Genomic DNA, 14,167 nt, shown 5'->3' with positions numbered 1-14,167 from the left:
CCACTAGTACCCAACTGGTTAAGAGAAAACCAATCCTTTCATTAAAACAAACAAATAAAACTACAAAATAATTCGATCACATATTCTGAATTTCTCTTAAGATTAAAAACATTGAGGGATACAGTGAATCACCCAATATATTACTGTTCTGAGTTCTATAATTTTCTTTATCTAAAACTATCTTTTATACATAGATGCGTTTAAACATAGTTTCAGCAATTCTAAGTAGATTCCTTTGAAAAATATGACAAGTATTTTTTTTTTAACTTGGAGGAAAGTTCTGCAAGGAGTGGGTTTTCTTCTCACAGATGAATTTTGCAGCATTTTCTCCCAGAAGCACACTGTCATCCTGTATACATGTGTCCTAAGGATGAAGCCTCTTAGCACTGGACCTCCAGAAAGAGGTCCTGCAGGCACCATGGTATGTTGGTCTTTTCTCTTCCACACTCTTTTAGCAGCACCCAATCTTTGGGCATCTTGCCAGTAGTGGTTGAAGTCCAGAACTTGATCTTCACTGGGAAAACCAAGTCCATTCAAAATGCAGCACTTTCATCTTTTGGTTGGGTGATTCTTGGTCCCCCATGGATAGGAGTGATACCTAGAAGATTCAAAAGTGGAAGAAGTTCTCTACAGTCTCAAATATTTTAGTTCACATATTCAGTTTCAAAAGCAGTAGCTCAGGTATATAAATAAATAAATCACAATGAATAAAAAGGTGATTCTAAACATGATGGAATGGGGAGATTTTTAGAAAGTTGACTTTTGCTGAAGTTCAGTGCTAGCATTTTCTTTCTCAAATTATAAATGTAATAGGAACTAATAATCCTACAGTGGAAAAATTAATACCCATCCAAAGTAACCTGTACATTAAATGCCTATTTTAAAGCAATGCAAGTTGATTCAATGTAGATTTCTTTTTCTCTCAACACATATTTCATTGTTACAAAGTAAAATATTAACATGTGCCCCTAAGTATAAAAGAATGGTATGCTGGTCATCTATTCATTCACAAAACTCAACAGTTTCACTCTCATTAGAACAGTGATAAAATGAAGGCACGCCAGGCTGTATCCTTCTGGTAAGGAAGCTAAATATTAATGTGTGCAAAATATAGGTAATCATACATCCCTGCAAATGACCACAAATAGAGCCCAGCTGGGGCTGGCCCAGTTTATTTTGACCTTGTTTCATTTTCCTTGCAATCGCAACTCAGTTCTACTTCCCCTTCCCAAATCCCTCATTTAGGTTAGGGCTCCTTGCTGCTGTTTCTATTTTTGTTATCACTTTCTTTAACTAATGCAGTATGTTGTGCCTGAGACATTCTTCCTACCAACTACCTAAGCAGTCTCACCATTACTTATAACAGTTCTAGGTATCTTCCCCAAAGACAGCTAATAGCTAGATAATGGCCTTATCCTGAGACTTTCCATTTGAGAATAGCATCTCTCTAACCCTAACTAAACATAAACCCTATGATCTAAGCTGAAATGTTCCATGTCTTGGCTTAATGCTTTAGCTGCTGTCTGGATGCTTTGTAGATGTGTGTATAGGTTTGAACTGACAGTCTTAAGCTGTAAGCTTGAGGAATACAGGACTTATGTATGTAATTCCCTTTGCATGGTTATTAATCAAGATCATTTAATAATATTTTGCAATGATGGCTGTGATGACAATTAAGATGATGATGATGATTATGAGAAGAATAGAAGATCTGACTAGATACTGGTGGAGGAGTTAAAACAATGTTTCTTATTTCAAACCACATTGCTAGGGAAGGTTTTCTCAACTTGTGTTCCAAGTAAAAGATGAAAAATCACTGGGTAAACAAGGTCAACAGACTTCTTTCCTAAAGTATATCTCAAAGTTTTCAATATAGTCATGTGTGTCAACATTCTCCCAAAATGGAAAAATGTACATTCAGGGTTTCCCAAATATATTTGGTCATGGAACTTTATTTTTCATATAACATCTATTATCATCTTTGATAATATTGGCTATTTACAAAACCTATTTGGGAAAATACACTCTACTGATTCTAAGTACAGATTCTAATTACCTCTACACATCCTGTGATATTTAGCATCCTCTATCCTTTGAGTACAGAAAAATCATGACTGTCACAGCTGATCTGATTCATATTTGGAATTATGTACACTTTCAGTTTGTGAAGTATTAGGTACTTCTATGTGGAGCCTGACTTACTTCTTGGAAACTAATTGGGAACATCGGTAAACAAGTAATGGCTTTAAGCATAACCAAAGGTTATTTTCACTGGTAAACCATGAAAACTGTCTCCCCCAATTATATATGCTATCACTGCTATTAGGAGTTGAAAAGGGAGTATCATGGTTATATGGATTTTTTTTTTTTTTTGCTGTACACGGGCCTCTCACTGTTGTGGCCTCTCCCATTGTGGAGCACAGGCTCCGGACGCACAGGCTCAGTGGCCATGGCTCATGGGTCCAGCCGCTTTGCAGCATGTGGGATCTTCCCAGACTGGGGCACGAACCCGTGTCCCCTGCATCGGCAGGAGGACTCCCAACCACTGCGCCACCAGAGAAGCCCCTGGTTATATGGATTTTTAAATGGATGATTCATTTTTATTTGGAACATTTTAAGAAAATTTGATGTCATTTCCATCATATATTACTTTAACTTGATCGTTTAAATCATATCTTCATATTATATTCACAATTCTGAATATAACTGTAAATAAATTTTCACCTTTGTCATTAGGCCTCTTATTGTCTATTTACCATAAGAAGAAAATCTGCAATTTCTTTTAATACAGGAATATGTCTTTGAAAGTAGAAGTAATGTTTAATTTTTTAAAAACTTAATAACCGTAGAATTGAAAAGGATAACCATAAATTTCAAAATAAGACTGGAATTACTATTTCTAAAAAAGGAAAAATAAGAGCTCTTATAAGAGTTTCCCGAAGTTCCTTACACCCCTGTTTTTTCATTATATTTAGCTGATTTTCTGCAAAAATTTGAAGACATCCATTGCCCATGATCCTGAGTCTCTGAGAAAATGTGATTAAAAAAATGATAAGCATGACTTTTGCCCCACTACAAGCCAACGGCACTTGAAATAATAAGTTGCTGAGAGTCAAGAACAGAGACATTCATCCTATCCATGGAAGGCTGGATGTACTCAGATCAAGAGGAAAAAAATGAAAATTCAAAATCCCTCCAGGGATGGGGGGAGAAGAGTTATAATGGAGATGGTTATTTCTATTAACAATATACCTTTGGAAAATGAGAATTACTCATCATTTCTCTGTGGTTACAAATCACAACAGGACTAAATGTACAAAGATAGTATTTTGGAAATATATTATCAAGCCAAAAGAGCAAGCAACTGAATAATCTTATCTGTGATTCATAAGAACAACTCATTGAAACAGGGAAAAAAAAGGCTAACCTAACCTCAAAAAAGATTCTAATTTCAATATAATGACCTTAATAGAATGTTCTTGAGACCTCTTTCTCTTTCCATGGCTAACAGTTATCTTTGGGGAAGACTTCTAGAATACTTTAAATAGTGGTCAACAGATAGCTTCATTAGCTAGACAGGAAGGTTATTCCTCCAGGTAGAAAAGGCCACTTAGGGAAAACAAACTCCACTGGACTATGTCTCCTAAGGCAACTTTGGCCATATAGGATGTGTAAGTGGTTACTCATGGTCAATTTGATGCTTCTGTTATGAGAGGGCTCCTTGGAAAAGTCAAGAGACAGCTCATGTATAGCAGACACTGTCAGCGCCCATATCCCCTCTTTCAAAGCACTTCAAAGCATGCTGGCCTGATTCCTTACGGCCAGCACCTGCGTTTCTTTTCCTGAGGATATCTCTGGTCTCTAGAATCTGCTTTGTCCACCCTTACAGAAGGCCAGAAATGCCAGGGAACTAACGTCCTCTGGGGAAAAAGGCCTCAAACGATGACTAATGGAAATTAGAGATAAATACCATCCCAGCTCCCTCAGTCCATAAGTGGGAGAATTGAGGTACATGTTCTCCACTGGCTCTCAGATTTCCACAATGGGATCAAGCTCCAACCACCACAATAGTAACTTACTTGAAAATGAAATCTTTATTGAATTATTTCTTCAATCCCTTACCAGAGTTTCTTGGGATTGCCTCTCAAACTAATTGTACTCAAATCTTTGTGCCCTAAACTGTGCCCAACAGTAAAATTGCAGGAATCCATAACTGAATGAAATTGATATAAAATAGAGTATATTTTTAGATCACCAATAATGATTATTTTAGAAGATAACACAGCCCCAGTAAACTGCAATTTCTTATCTAGGGTAAGCAAATGGGAACACATAACAACAAATCCCTTTCCCACAAACATATCTTAAATTCACCAGAAGTGATTCTTTGTTTAATTGCACTTTCCCCCTTTCATTCTATACAAATAATTGCTAGATTTTAGTCATGGACATTTGAGTTTCGGCTCTTCCAATATGGGACAAACATGCTTAATTTAAAAAAAATGTAGAAATAATTTTCCATTTCATTATGTAGGAGTAAATTACTACTAAGTGATCACCCTTTCTTTTTCAACCAAGAATACAGCAGCTGCATCCATATAAAATATGGTCAACATACATTCTACTCACAGTTGTATCAAGTCTAAGCCAAGACATTTTACAAAAGTGTTTAAAATAGAAGGTCGGGGAAAACCTCTAGAATCAAGGATAGAGAAATTAGATCTAATATCCAATGCTCTAAATTGAATTTTCACATTTCTAGATCTCACCTGTTAGAAGTAAAATTGTAATAACCACTTTCCTCTAGGACTTCTTCAATCACAATCTAAAGTTAAAAAATATCAGGTTAGTATTGAATTAAAAGCAACAAAATAAAATCATTCAGAGGCACCACAAAAACCTCACCTGCATCTGTTCATATGTTATCCCCTGCTCCAAATCAAAGCTGGAGGGTAGACCTGAAATAGATAAATTATGAAAAGCCTGACATTTGGTTCATGTTTTCTTAGATTTTATTGGCAATTATGATTCACATGCAGTGAAAAGAGGTCAGTTTCTTAGTGATGAAGATGAGTACTTACAAACACATTCCAAATTATCTTGGCTTTTGGGGTGGCCATCACAAAATAATACACAAGATTTATGTGCATTGCTCATGGTATAAATTGGCCAATTAAGTTAGGGGTGTGTGTGTGTGTGTGTGTGTGTGTGTGTGTGTGTGTGTGTGTGTGTGTGTGTGTAAGGATAGGTGAGGAGTGGTTCTAAACACAAACCTCCTGATAGGCAAAGAAAAGATTAAGAAACTATTCCTAATCCACAAGGCAAAAAGAGTAGATATGTGCTAGAAAAAAAACAAATTCTTAGAGGAAGGCAGAAATAGCCAGAGGAGGACAACAAAGGTCTAACCCTTGGCTATGGCTGCCAGGAGGGAATAAAATACATTTAAAATCAGAAGACAGTAATTCTTTTGAGGTTTGGTCTGAGTATGATATACCAGCACATTAACAAACCCCAGCACCACCCAAAGCAATGTTGACCAGTTTCCACTCAGGTCAATCAACACTTATCACATGGAGGCCCAGGAGCTCCCCTGTCACTTACTTAGGAGAGAGAAAAGAGAATGGGTTGAAGGTTAAGAGGACGCACAAGGATGTGAGTGCTGGCAGCTTGTTTTTCAAGCCCAGCTTAAAGGTGTTGCCCAAAGTGCTCCCTGGTTCTTCTGTCTTTGCTTCTGTCCAGGCTGCCATGACTAGGGACACACCTGGTCTGCTCTGGGTAGGAGCATCCAGCTTCTGAAAGAGCCTGTCAACTCCCTCTCAGGATGCTGAGAGACTTCCACCAGAGTTCTTCACTCAGCAGGGCTGCTGTGGTAAGAAGTCTGGCCTGTGACTGACCTACCTGCCCAGGGGGATGCAAATGACTTTACTTCACTTAGTATGATAATCTCTAGATCCATACATGTTGCTGCATATGGCAAGATTTTATTCTTTTTTATGGCTAATATTCAATTATATATATATATATATACCACATCGTACTAAGGGAAGTAAGTCAGAAAGACAAATATTATATGATATCACTTATCTGTGGAATCTAAAAAATAATACAAATGAACTTATTTACAAAACAGAAACAGACTCACAGACATAGAAAACAAACCTATGGTTACCAAAGGGGAAAGGGGGGGAGGGATAAATTAGGCATATGGGATTAACAGATGCACTCTACTATATATAAAATATATAAACAATAATGATTTACTGTATAGCACTGGGAACTATATTTAATATTTTTAATAACCTATAAAGGAAAAGGAAAAGAATCTGAAAAAGAATATATATATATCTGGATCACTTTTCTGTACACCTGAAACTAACACAATATTATAAATCAACTGTAGTTCAATTAAAAATAAATAAAAGCAAATGACTTTAGATAACAGTTTATCTCGATCTTACAGATTTCTCAGGGATGATTTTAAATGCAGTTCTGTCTACCCAGTTTAGCTGTATCCTAGGCGTCCAAGACTTAGGGAAAGTTTGATAATTAGTACATGAAGTGATTTGCCTAAATTAGGCAACTTCAAAAGCACAACAGGATTAGGCTTTTTTTTTTGTCTGAGTAGATGGCAAGTTTTCATTTAACAGTAAAAGTTTCACATCTGTCTGCCCCACTGAGAGATATAACTATAGTTTACAGGGATTCCGAAATTATTTAGGAATTCTGTAACCTCAGAGTAGCTTGAAGATCTCTTCTGAGGTCAAAAATATCACAAGAAAAATTACATTATGCTGAGTCCCTACTACTGGCTAAGTACTTTTTATATATTTACACTGATCATTGCTATAATCCTAAGATGGTTACCATTTTTGTTCCCATTTTACAGGCAAGAAAACTGGGGTTCAGTGAGGTCAAATAATTTGCTCAAGGTCAGCTACTAAGAGCTTGAGCTGAGATTTGAATCTAGGCATCCTGGTTTACAGAATACATACCTTTAATCCCTATGTTATATTGCCTCCCTATGAGAAATTTTTTCAAAAAAGAAAAAAAATTAAATATGTCTGATGTGGATTCTTCAGGTAAGTGTCAAATTTTCTGTTTTATTCAAGTTCTTCATTTCTGCTTTTTATCCCCCTGGATGTTTTTGAGCATTTGATTTCCCATCACCAGATAAGAAGAAGTAAAGGGAAATACAATTTACCCACACAGATTCTGTTTGCTTATGGTATTAATAAATGATCAAGGAAGGTGTCACAAGTGTGTAAAATAAATCTCAGGGAATTTCTAAATTCCTACTGTATGTCCTTCCAACTGTCACCACAGATAATCAAAATAAACTCTGTTTTCATTTTAAATTGAAGATAATCTTTTAAGGATAGCTGTTGATACAAACAATCTATTTCTTTGTGAAAGCCAGATTTCCTGTGTTGAAGACCATTACCTGTTGGGTTATTTGGGGATAGGCTGTTTCGACCTGATGAATGATGCAATAAATGGTAATCTGCTGTGAAAAAGTTGGGCTCAATTGGTTCTGGAGATCCCTGAGATAACTGAAACAGAAAAAGCAAAACTGCATCTTATTTTGCATTCAGAATCAAATGACATGAGACCTCTGTGTGCGTCTCTGCCCAGAAAAATTAGTGCTCTTCTGTTGTCAATCCCTTGTATACAGATAAAGACCAATCTTCTTCCTTTAAAAAAAATGATAAATTAGATGCAGGCAAATTACAGTGAAAGCAAGTAGATAATTCCTGGTCACATGAAAATAAATACTATATAGCTTTATGAGAACAAAATAAAACTGGATAGAAAAATAATGGCATGGGCCTGAGATATCAAAATGTTATTTTTGTCAGGTGTAGGAGGAATGAACTCCAATCATTCAACAAAACATAATTTTTAGCCCAGATCATTCTTGTTTAACCAAGGCAAACACATTTCTTAATACCTTTTTCTAAATTACTTTTTTTTTTTTTTTTTTTGGCGGTACGCGGGCCTCTCACTGTTGTGACCTCTCCCGTTGCGGAGCACAGGCTCCGGATGTGCAGGCTCAGTGGCCATGGCTCACGGGCCCAGCCGCTCCGCGGCATGTGGGATCTTCCTGGACCGGGGCACAAACCCGTGCCCCCTGCATCGGCAGGCGGACTCGCAACCACTGCGCCACCAGGGAAGCCCCTAAATTACTATTAATTAATTTTAATCTCCAAACATTAATTCCCAACACTGTAAAGGAAAGAGTAATTCACTAAATGCCAGAACTTATTAAAGTTCCAATTGTTTAATGCCGTTCTATAATGATGAATTTTTTAAATGAAACTTTCAAAATCCTTTCACCTTTAATTCCAACTAACACTTGAGCTGGCCAAGTTTTTGCGCCTGTGTAAAACAATATACTTTTAAAATGTCGATACATATTAATAAACCAGAAACAAAAGGCACAATTTAGACTATTCGATAGTAGTTACCTTGGATTCACAAACTCTATTCATGAATTAAAACATAACATGGTTCAATCATTTGAGCAAATTGTTTGGCGGTTCACAAATATGCCCACCCTTTAAGCCAACAATCCCACTCTTGGATATACACACACAAGAGAAATGAGTACTTCTGTTCATGAAAAGACATGTACAAGAATGTTCGTAGCACATTTATTCGTAATAATCAAAAACTGGAAAACCCTCAAATGCCCACAGGATAGATAAATATATTGTGGTGTGCTTATCCAATGGAATTTTGCCAAACATGAAAAAGAACACACTGTGGATATACACAGCAAGATGGATGAGTGTTGAGCAAAAGAAGCCAGACACAAAAGGATACACAATGTATAACTTCATTTACACATATTTTCACAACCGAGAAAAGCTAACCAATGGTGACAGAGATCAGGACAATGATTACATTGTAACAGGTAGTAGAGTTTGACCAGGAAAAGGCAGGCAGGAGCCTTCTTCTGGGCTGGAAGTGTTCTATATATCGATATGGGTGGTGGTCACATGGGTGAATATATATGTAAAAGTTCATGGAGCTGTATATGTACTTCACTGTATACATTATGCATTTTATACATTAATATAAACATTTTATATTAGCAATTGATAATTATTCCATCAATATGCTTTGGATACTATAAATAAAAATCATTTTTGAGTTTTCCAGTCTTCATATTGCCAACGAATGCTACACATTAGAAAAAAGATATGAATCATCCTTTTATATTCTTGAAAATTTATTTTCCTTACTTTAGTGACAACTGATAAAATTAATAACCCATCTGTAAAATGACAAGATTGTAAGACTGTAATAGTGTAATGCAGGAAGATTTTATTCACTTAATAACTTTCTCATCAGTTCTATTAGGAGGCAATGCAGATAGCCTTAAGCATTCTGTAGTTCTAATATCTAAGGTAGTAGATTATTCCAACTGAACTTCTTAATATGTCTTGTAATGCTGAAAATGATTTCCTGGTATTACCTTCCAAGTGACTTCAGATGGATTTTTTTTTCATATGGTTGAGCATAGGAGTAATTTGGCTGCCTGAAATGTTCATCCCAATTATTTCTTAGAAAGCTTATTTAAGTCAACTTAATTATTAAGTGAACACCTTGGAATCCTAAAGATTTCACAGACAGGAAGATGCACAGTATCATATGTGAATTGTTACATGGAGAGGTCAAAAGAGTCATTTTAAGATGACAGGACAAGTTCTTTTCATTGATTCAAACCTTGAAGAGAGGAGTGTTTGATGTTTCCAGAGCCTGTGTCACACTAGCAGTCTTCTAGCCTAAGAACTGTGAATTCTCAGAGGGATGGGACCATGGAAGAAGCCAAGGACTAAAATCTTTAGTCTTGTGTTTGAGACCCAGATACATTTATTTTTATCCTAGGAAATTTCCAGAACTTTGTTTTGCAGTTCAGTTTTTTGATGTATACTATATTCTTTCAGCAAATCTTTTTTGCCCCTTACTATGTGACCTGAGCAGGTTTTGTAAATCAGAAATGTAAACCTTTCAATCCACATACACTGATGATCTGCCTAGCTTATTAGCACCATGCTGGGCACCATGGAGGACACAGAAATGATCTGGCCTCCATGAGACTTGCAAATTGACTGGAAAAATAGTCTAATGTATATAAAACAAGAGGGCAATGCATTAAATAATGAAGTGTGAAATGAGACCGTGAGATCTAAGCTTACACAAAAAAGGATGCTTCATGAAGACCAGCATGGTTTTCAGAAGCTCTGTAGAAGAAACACTAGAGCTGAAACTCAAAGGCTGGAATTGGGTGGGATGCAAGGAAGTCAAGTGAACATTCCAGGTGAGAGGAACTTGAGGGCACAGTCTGGGTATTGCATATTAATGGCAAAGTGATAAAGGGCTATGACATTAGTCCATGTTATAGAGGCTTGGGGATTTAGGTTGAAGAGAGGAACACAAGTGTTATACATTAATTCAGGGAGTATTTTTTATTCAAAAACATTCTTTAACTTAAAATTTTAAAAAATTTAAATATTTTTTAGCCACACTACACGGCATGTGGGATCTTAGCTCCCTGACCAGGGATCAAACCCAAGGCCCCTGCATTGGAAGCACAGAGTCTTAACCACTGGACCACCAGGGAAGTTCCCAGGGAGTATTCTTTTTTAAAAAACAGCAGGTTCAGGGGCTTCCCTGGTGGCGCAGTGGTTAAGAATCCACCTGCCAATGCAGGGGACAGGGGTTCGAGCCCTGGTCCGGGAAGATCCCATATGCCATGGAGCAACTAAGCCCCGTGTGCCGCAACTACTGAGCCTGCACTCTACAGCCCACAAGCCACAACTACTGAGCCCATGTGCCACAACTACTGAAGCCTGCGCGCCTAGAGCCCGAGCTCTACAACAAGAGAAGCCACTGCAATGAGAAGCCCGCGCACCGCAATGAAGAGTAGCCCCTACTCACTGCAATTAGAGAAAGATCATGCGCAGCAACGAAGACCCAACACAGCCAAAAATAAATAAAATAAAATAAATTTATAAAAACAAAAAAACAAAAAAACAAAAGGTTCTTTTCAGTTATCCATTTTATACATATTAGTGTATATATGTCAATCCCAATGTCCCAATTCATCACAAACCCCCCCCCCTCATGTTCCCCCCTTGGTGTCCATACTTTTCTTCTTTACATCTGTGTCTCAATTTCTGCCCTGCAAACCAGTTCATCTGTACTGTTTTTCTAGGTTCCACATATATGCATTAACATATGATATTTGTTTTTCTCTTTCTGACTTACTTCACTCTGTATGACAGTCTCTAGATCCATCCACGTCTCTACAAATGACTCAGTTTCATTCCTTTTTATGGCTGAGGAATATTCCATTGTATATATGTACCACATCTTCTTTATCCATCCGTCTGTTGATGGGAATTTAGGTTGCTTCCATGTCCTGGCTATTGTAAATAGTGCTGCAATGAACATTGGGGTGTATGTATCTTTTTGAATTATAGTTTTCTCTGGGTATATGCCCAGTAGTGGGATTGCTGTGTCATTTGGTAGTTCTATTTTTAGTTTCTTAAGGAACTTCCATACTGTTCTCCATAGTGGCTGTATCAATTTACATTCCCACCAACAGTGCAAGAGGGTCCTTTTTCTCCACACCCTCTCCAGCATTTGTTGTTTGTAGATTTTCTGATGATGCCCATTCTAACTGGTGTGAGGTGATACCTCATTGTAGTTTTGATTTGCATTTCTCTAATAATTAGTGATGTTGAGCAGCTTTTTATGTGCCTTTTGGCATCTGTATGTCTTCTTGGGAGAAATGTCTATTTAGGTCTTCTGCCCATTTTTGGATTGGGTTGTCTGTTTCTTTAATATCGAGCTGCATGAGCTGTTTATATATTTTGGAGATTAATCCTTTGTCAGTTGATTCATTTGCAAATATTTTCTCCCATTCTGAGGGTTGTCTTTTCATCTTGTTTGTAGTTTCCTTTGCTTTGCAAAAGCTTTTTAGTTTCATTAGGTCCCATTTGTTTATTTTTGTTTTTATCTCCATTACTCTACAAGGTGGATCAAAAAAGATCTTGCTCTGATTTATGTCAAAGCGTGTTCTTCCTATGTTTTCCTCTAAGAGTTTTATAGTGTCCGGTCTTACATCTAGGTCTCTAATCCATTTTGAGTTTATTTTTGTGTATGGTGTTAGAGAGTGTTCTAATTTCATTCTTTTACATGTAGCTTCCCAGTTTTCCCAGCACCACTTATTGAAGAGGCTGCCTTTTCTCCATTGTATATTCTTGCCTCCTTTAACAAAGATAAGGTGGCCATAGGTGCGAGGGTTTATCTCTGGGCTGTCTATCCTGTTCCATTGATCTATATTTCTGTTTTTGTGCCAATACCATACTGTCTTGTTTACTGTAGCTTTGTAGTGTACTCTGAAGTCAGGGAGCCTGATTCTTCCAGCTCCATTTTTCTTTCTGAAAATTGATTTGGCTGTTCAGAGTGTTTTGTGATTCCACACAAATTGTGAACTTTTTTGTTCTAGTTTTGTGAAAAAGGTCATTGGTATTTTGACAGGGATTGCATTGAATCTGTAATATACCTTGGGTGGTAGAGTCATTTTCGCAATGTTGATTCTTCCAATCCAAGAACGTGGTATATCTCCCCATCTGTTGGTATTATCTTTAATTTCTTTCAGCAGTGTCTTATAGTTTTCTGCATACAGGTCTTTTGTCTCCCTAGGTAGGTTTATTCCTAGGCATTTTATTCTTTTTGTTGCAATGGTAAATGGGAATGTTTCCTTAATTTCTCTTTCAGATTTTTCATCATTAGTGTGTAGGAATGCAAGAGATTTCTGTACATTAATTTTGTACCCTGCAACTTTACCAAATTCACTGATTAGCTCTAGTAGTTTTCTGGTGGCATCTTTAGGATTCTCTATGTGTAGTATCATGTCATCTGCAAACAGTGACAGCTTTACTTCTTTTCCAATTTGGATTCCTTTCATTTCTTTTTCTACTCTGATTGCCATGGCTAGGGCTTCCAAACCTATGTTGAATAATAGTGGTGAGAGTGGACATCCTTGTCTTGTTCCTGCTCTTAGAGGAGATGCTTTCAGTTTTTCACCATTGAGAATGATGTTTGCTGTGGGTTTGTCATACATGGACTTTATTATGTTAAGGTAGGTTCCCTCTATGCCCACTTTCCGAGAGTTTTTATAATAAATGGGTGCTGAATTTTGTCAAAGGCTTTTTCTGCATCTATTGAGATGATCATATCGTTTTTCTTCTTCAATTTGTTAATATGGTGTATCACATTGATTTGTGTATATTGAAGAATCCTTGCATCCCTGGGATAAATCCCACTTGATCAAGGTGTGTGATCCTTTTAATGTGTTGTTGGATTCTGTTTGCTAGTATATTGTTGAGGATTTTTGCATCTATATTCATTAGTGATATTGGTCTGTAATTTTCTTTTTTTGTAGTATCTTTGTCTGGTTGTGGTATCAGGGTGATGGTGGCCTCATAGAATGAGTTTGGGAGTGTTCCTTCGTCTGCAATTTTTGGAAGAGTTTGAGAAGGATGGGTGTTAGTTCTTCTCTAAATGCTTGATAGAATTCACCTGTGAAGCCTGGCGCTGGACTTTTGTTTGTTGGAAGATTTTTAATCACAGTTTCAATTTCATTACTTGTGATTGGTCTGTTCATATTTTCTGTTTCTTCCTGGCTCAGTCTTGGAAGGTTATACCTCCCTAAGAATTTGTCCATTTCTTCCAGGTTGTCCATTTTATTGGCATAGAATTGCTTGTAGTTGTTTCTTAGGATGCTTTGTATTTCTGCAGTGTCTGTTGTAACTTCTCCTTTTTCATTTCTAATTTTATTGATTTGAGCCCTCTCCCTCTTTTTCTTGATGAGTCTGGCTAATGGTTTATCAATTTTGTTTATCTTCTCAAAGAACCAGCTTTTAGTTTTGTTGATTTCTATTTCATTTATTTCTGCTCTGTTCTTTATGATCTCTTTCCTTCTACTAAGTTTGGGTTTTGTTTGTTCTTTCTCTAGTTCCTTTAGGTGTAAAGTTAGGTTGTTTATTTGAGATATTTGTTGTTTCTTAAGGTAGGCTTGTATTGCTATAAACTTCCCTCTTAGAACTGCTTTTGCTGCATCCCATTGGTTTTGGATCATTGTGTTTTCTTT

The 14,167-nt window shown here is 36.8% G+C and overlaps 1 protein-coding gene across 1 annotated transcript in view; it reads right to left on the bottom strand.

The window, feature by feature from the left end:
• Positions 1-257: 257 nt before the first annotated feature.
• Positions 258-14,167, bottom strand: part of NEK10 (NIMA related kinase 10) — a 321,674-nt gene continuing 307,764 nt past the window's right edge. The window contains exons 35-38 of the mRNA XM_060164097.1: positions 7,442-7,550; positions 4,906-4,958; positions 4,770-4,825; positions 258-598 (exon numbers count right to left, since the gene is read on the bottom strand). Coding sequence (XP_060020080.1) covers positions 550-598; positions 4,770-4,825; positions 4,906-4,958; positions 7,442-7,550 — 267 coding nt within the window. The 3' untranslated portion in view covers positions 258-549. The remainder of the gene's footprint in view (positions 599-4,769; positions 4,826-4,905; positions 4,959-7,441; positions 7,551-14,167) is intronic.

This window comes from Lagenorhynchus albirostris, chromosome 10 (assembly GCF_949774975.1).
Source record: "Lagenorhynchus albirostris chromosome 10, mLagAlb1.1, whole genome shotgun sequence".
Taxonomy (NCBI): domain Eukaryota; kingdom Metazoa; phylum Chordata; class Mammalia; order Artiodactyla; family Delphinidae; genus Lagenorhynchus; species Lagenorhynchus albirostris.
The sequence above is the reverse complement of the archived record's forward strand: the minus strand, read 5'-3'. Positions and strand labels throughout refer to the sequence as shown.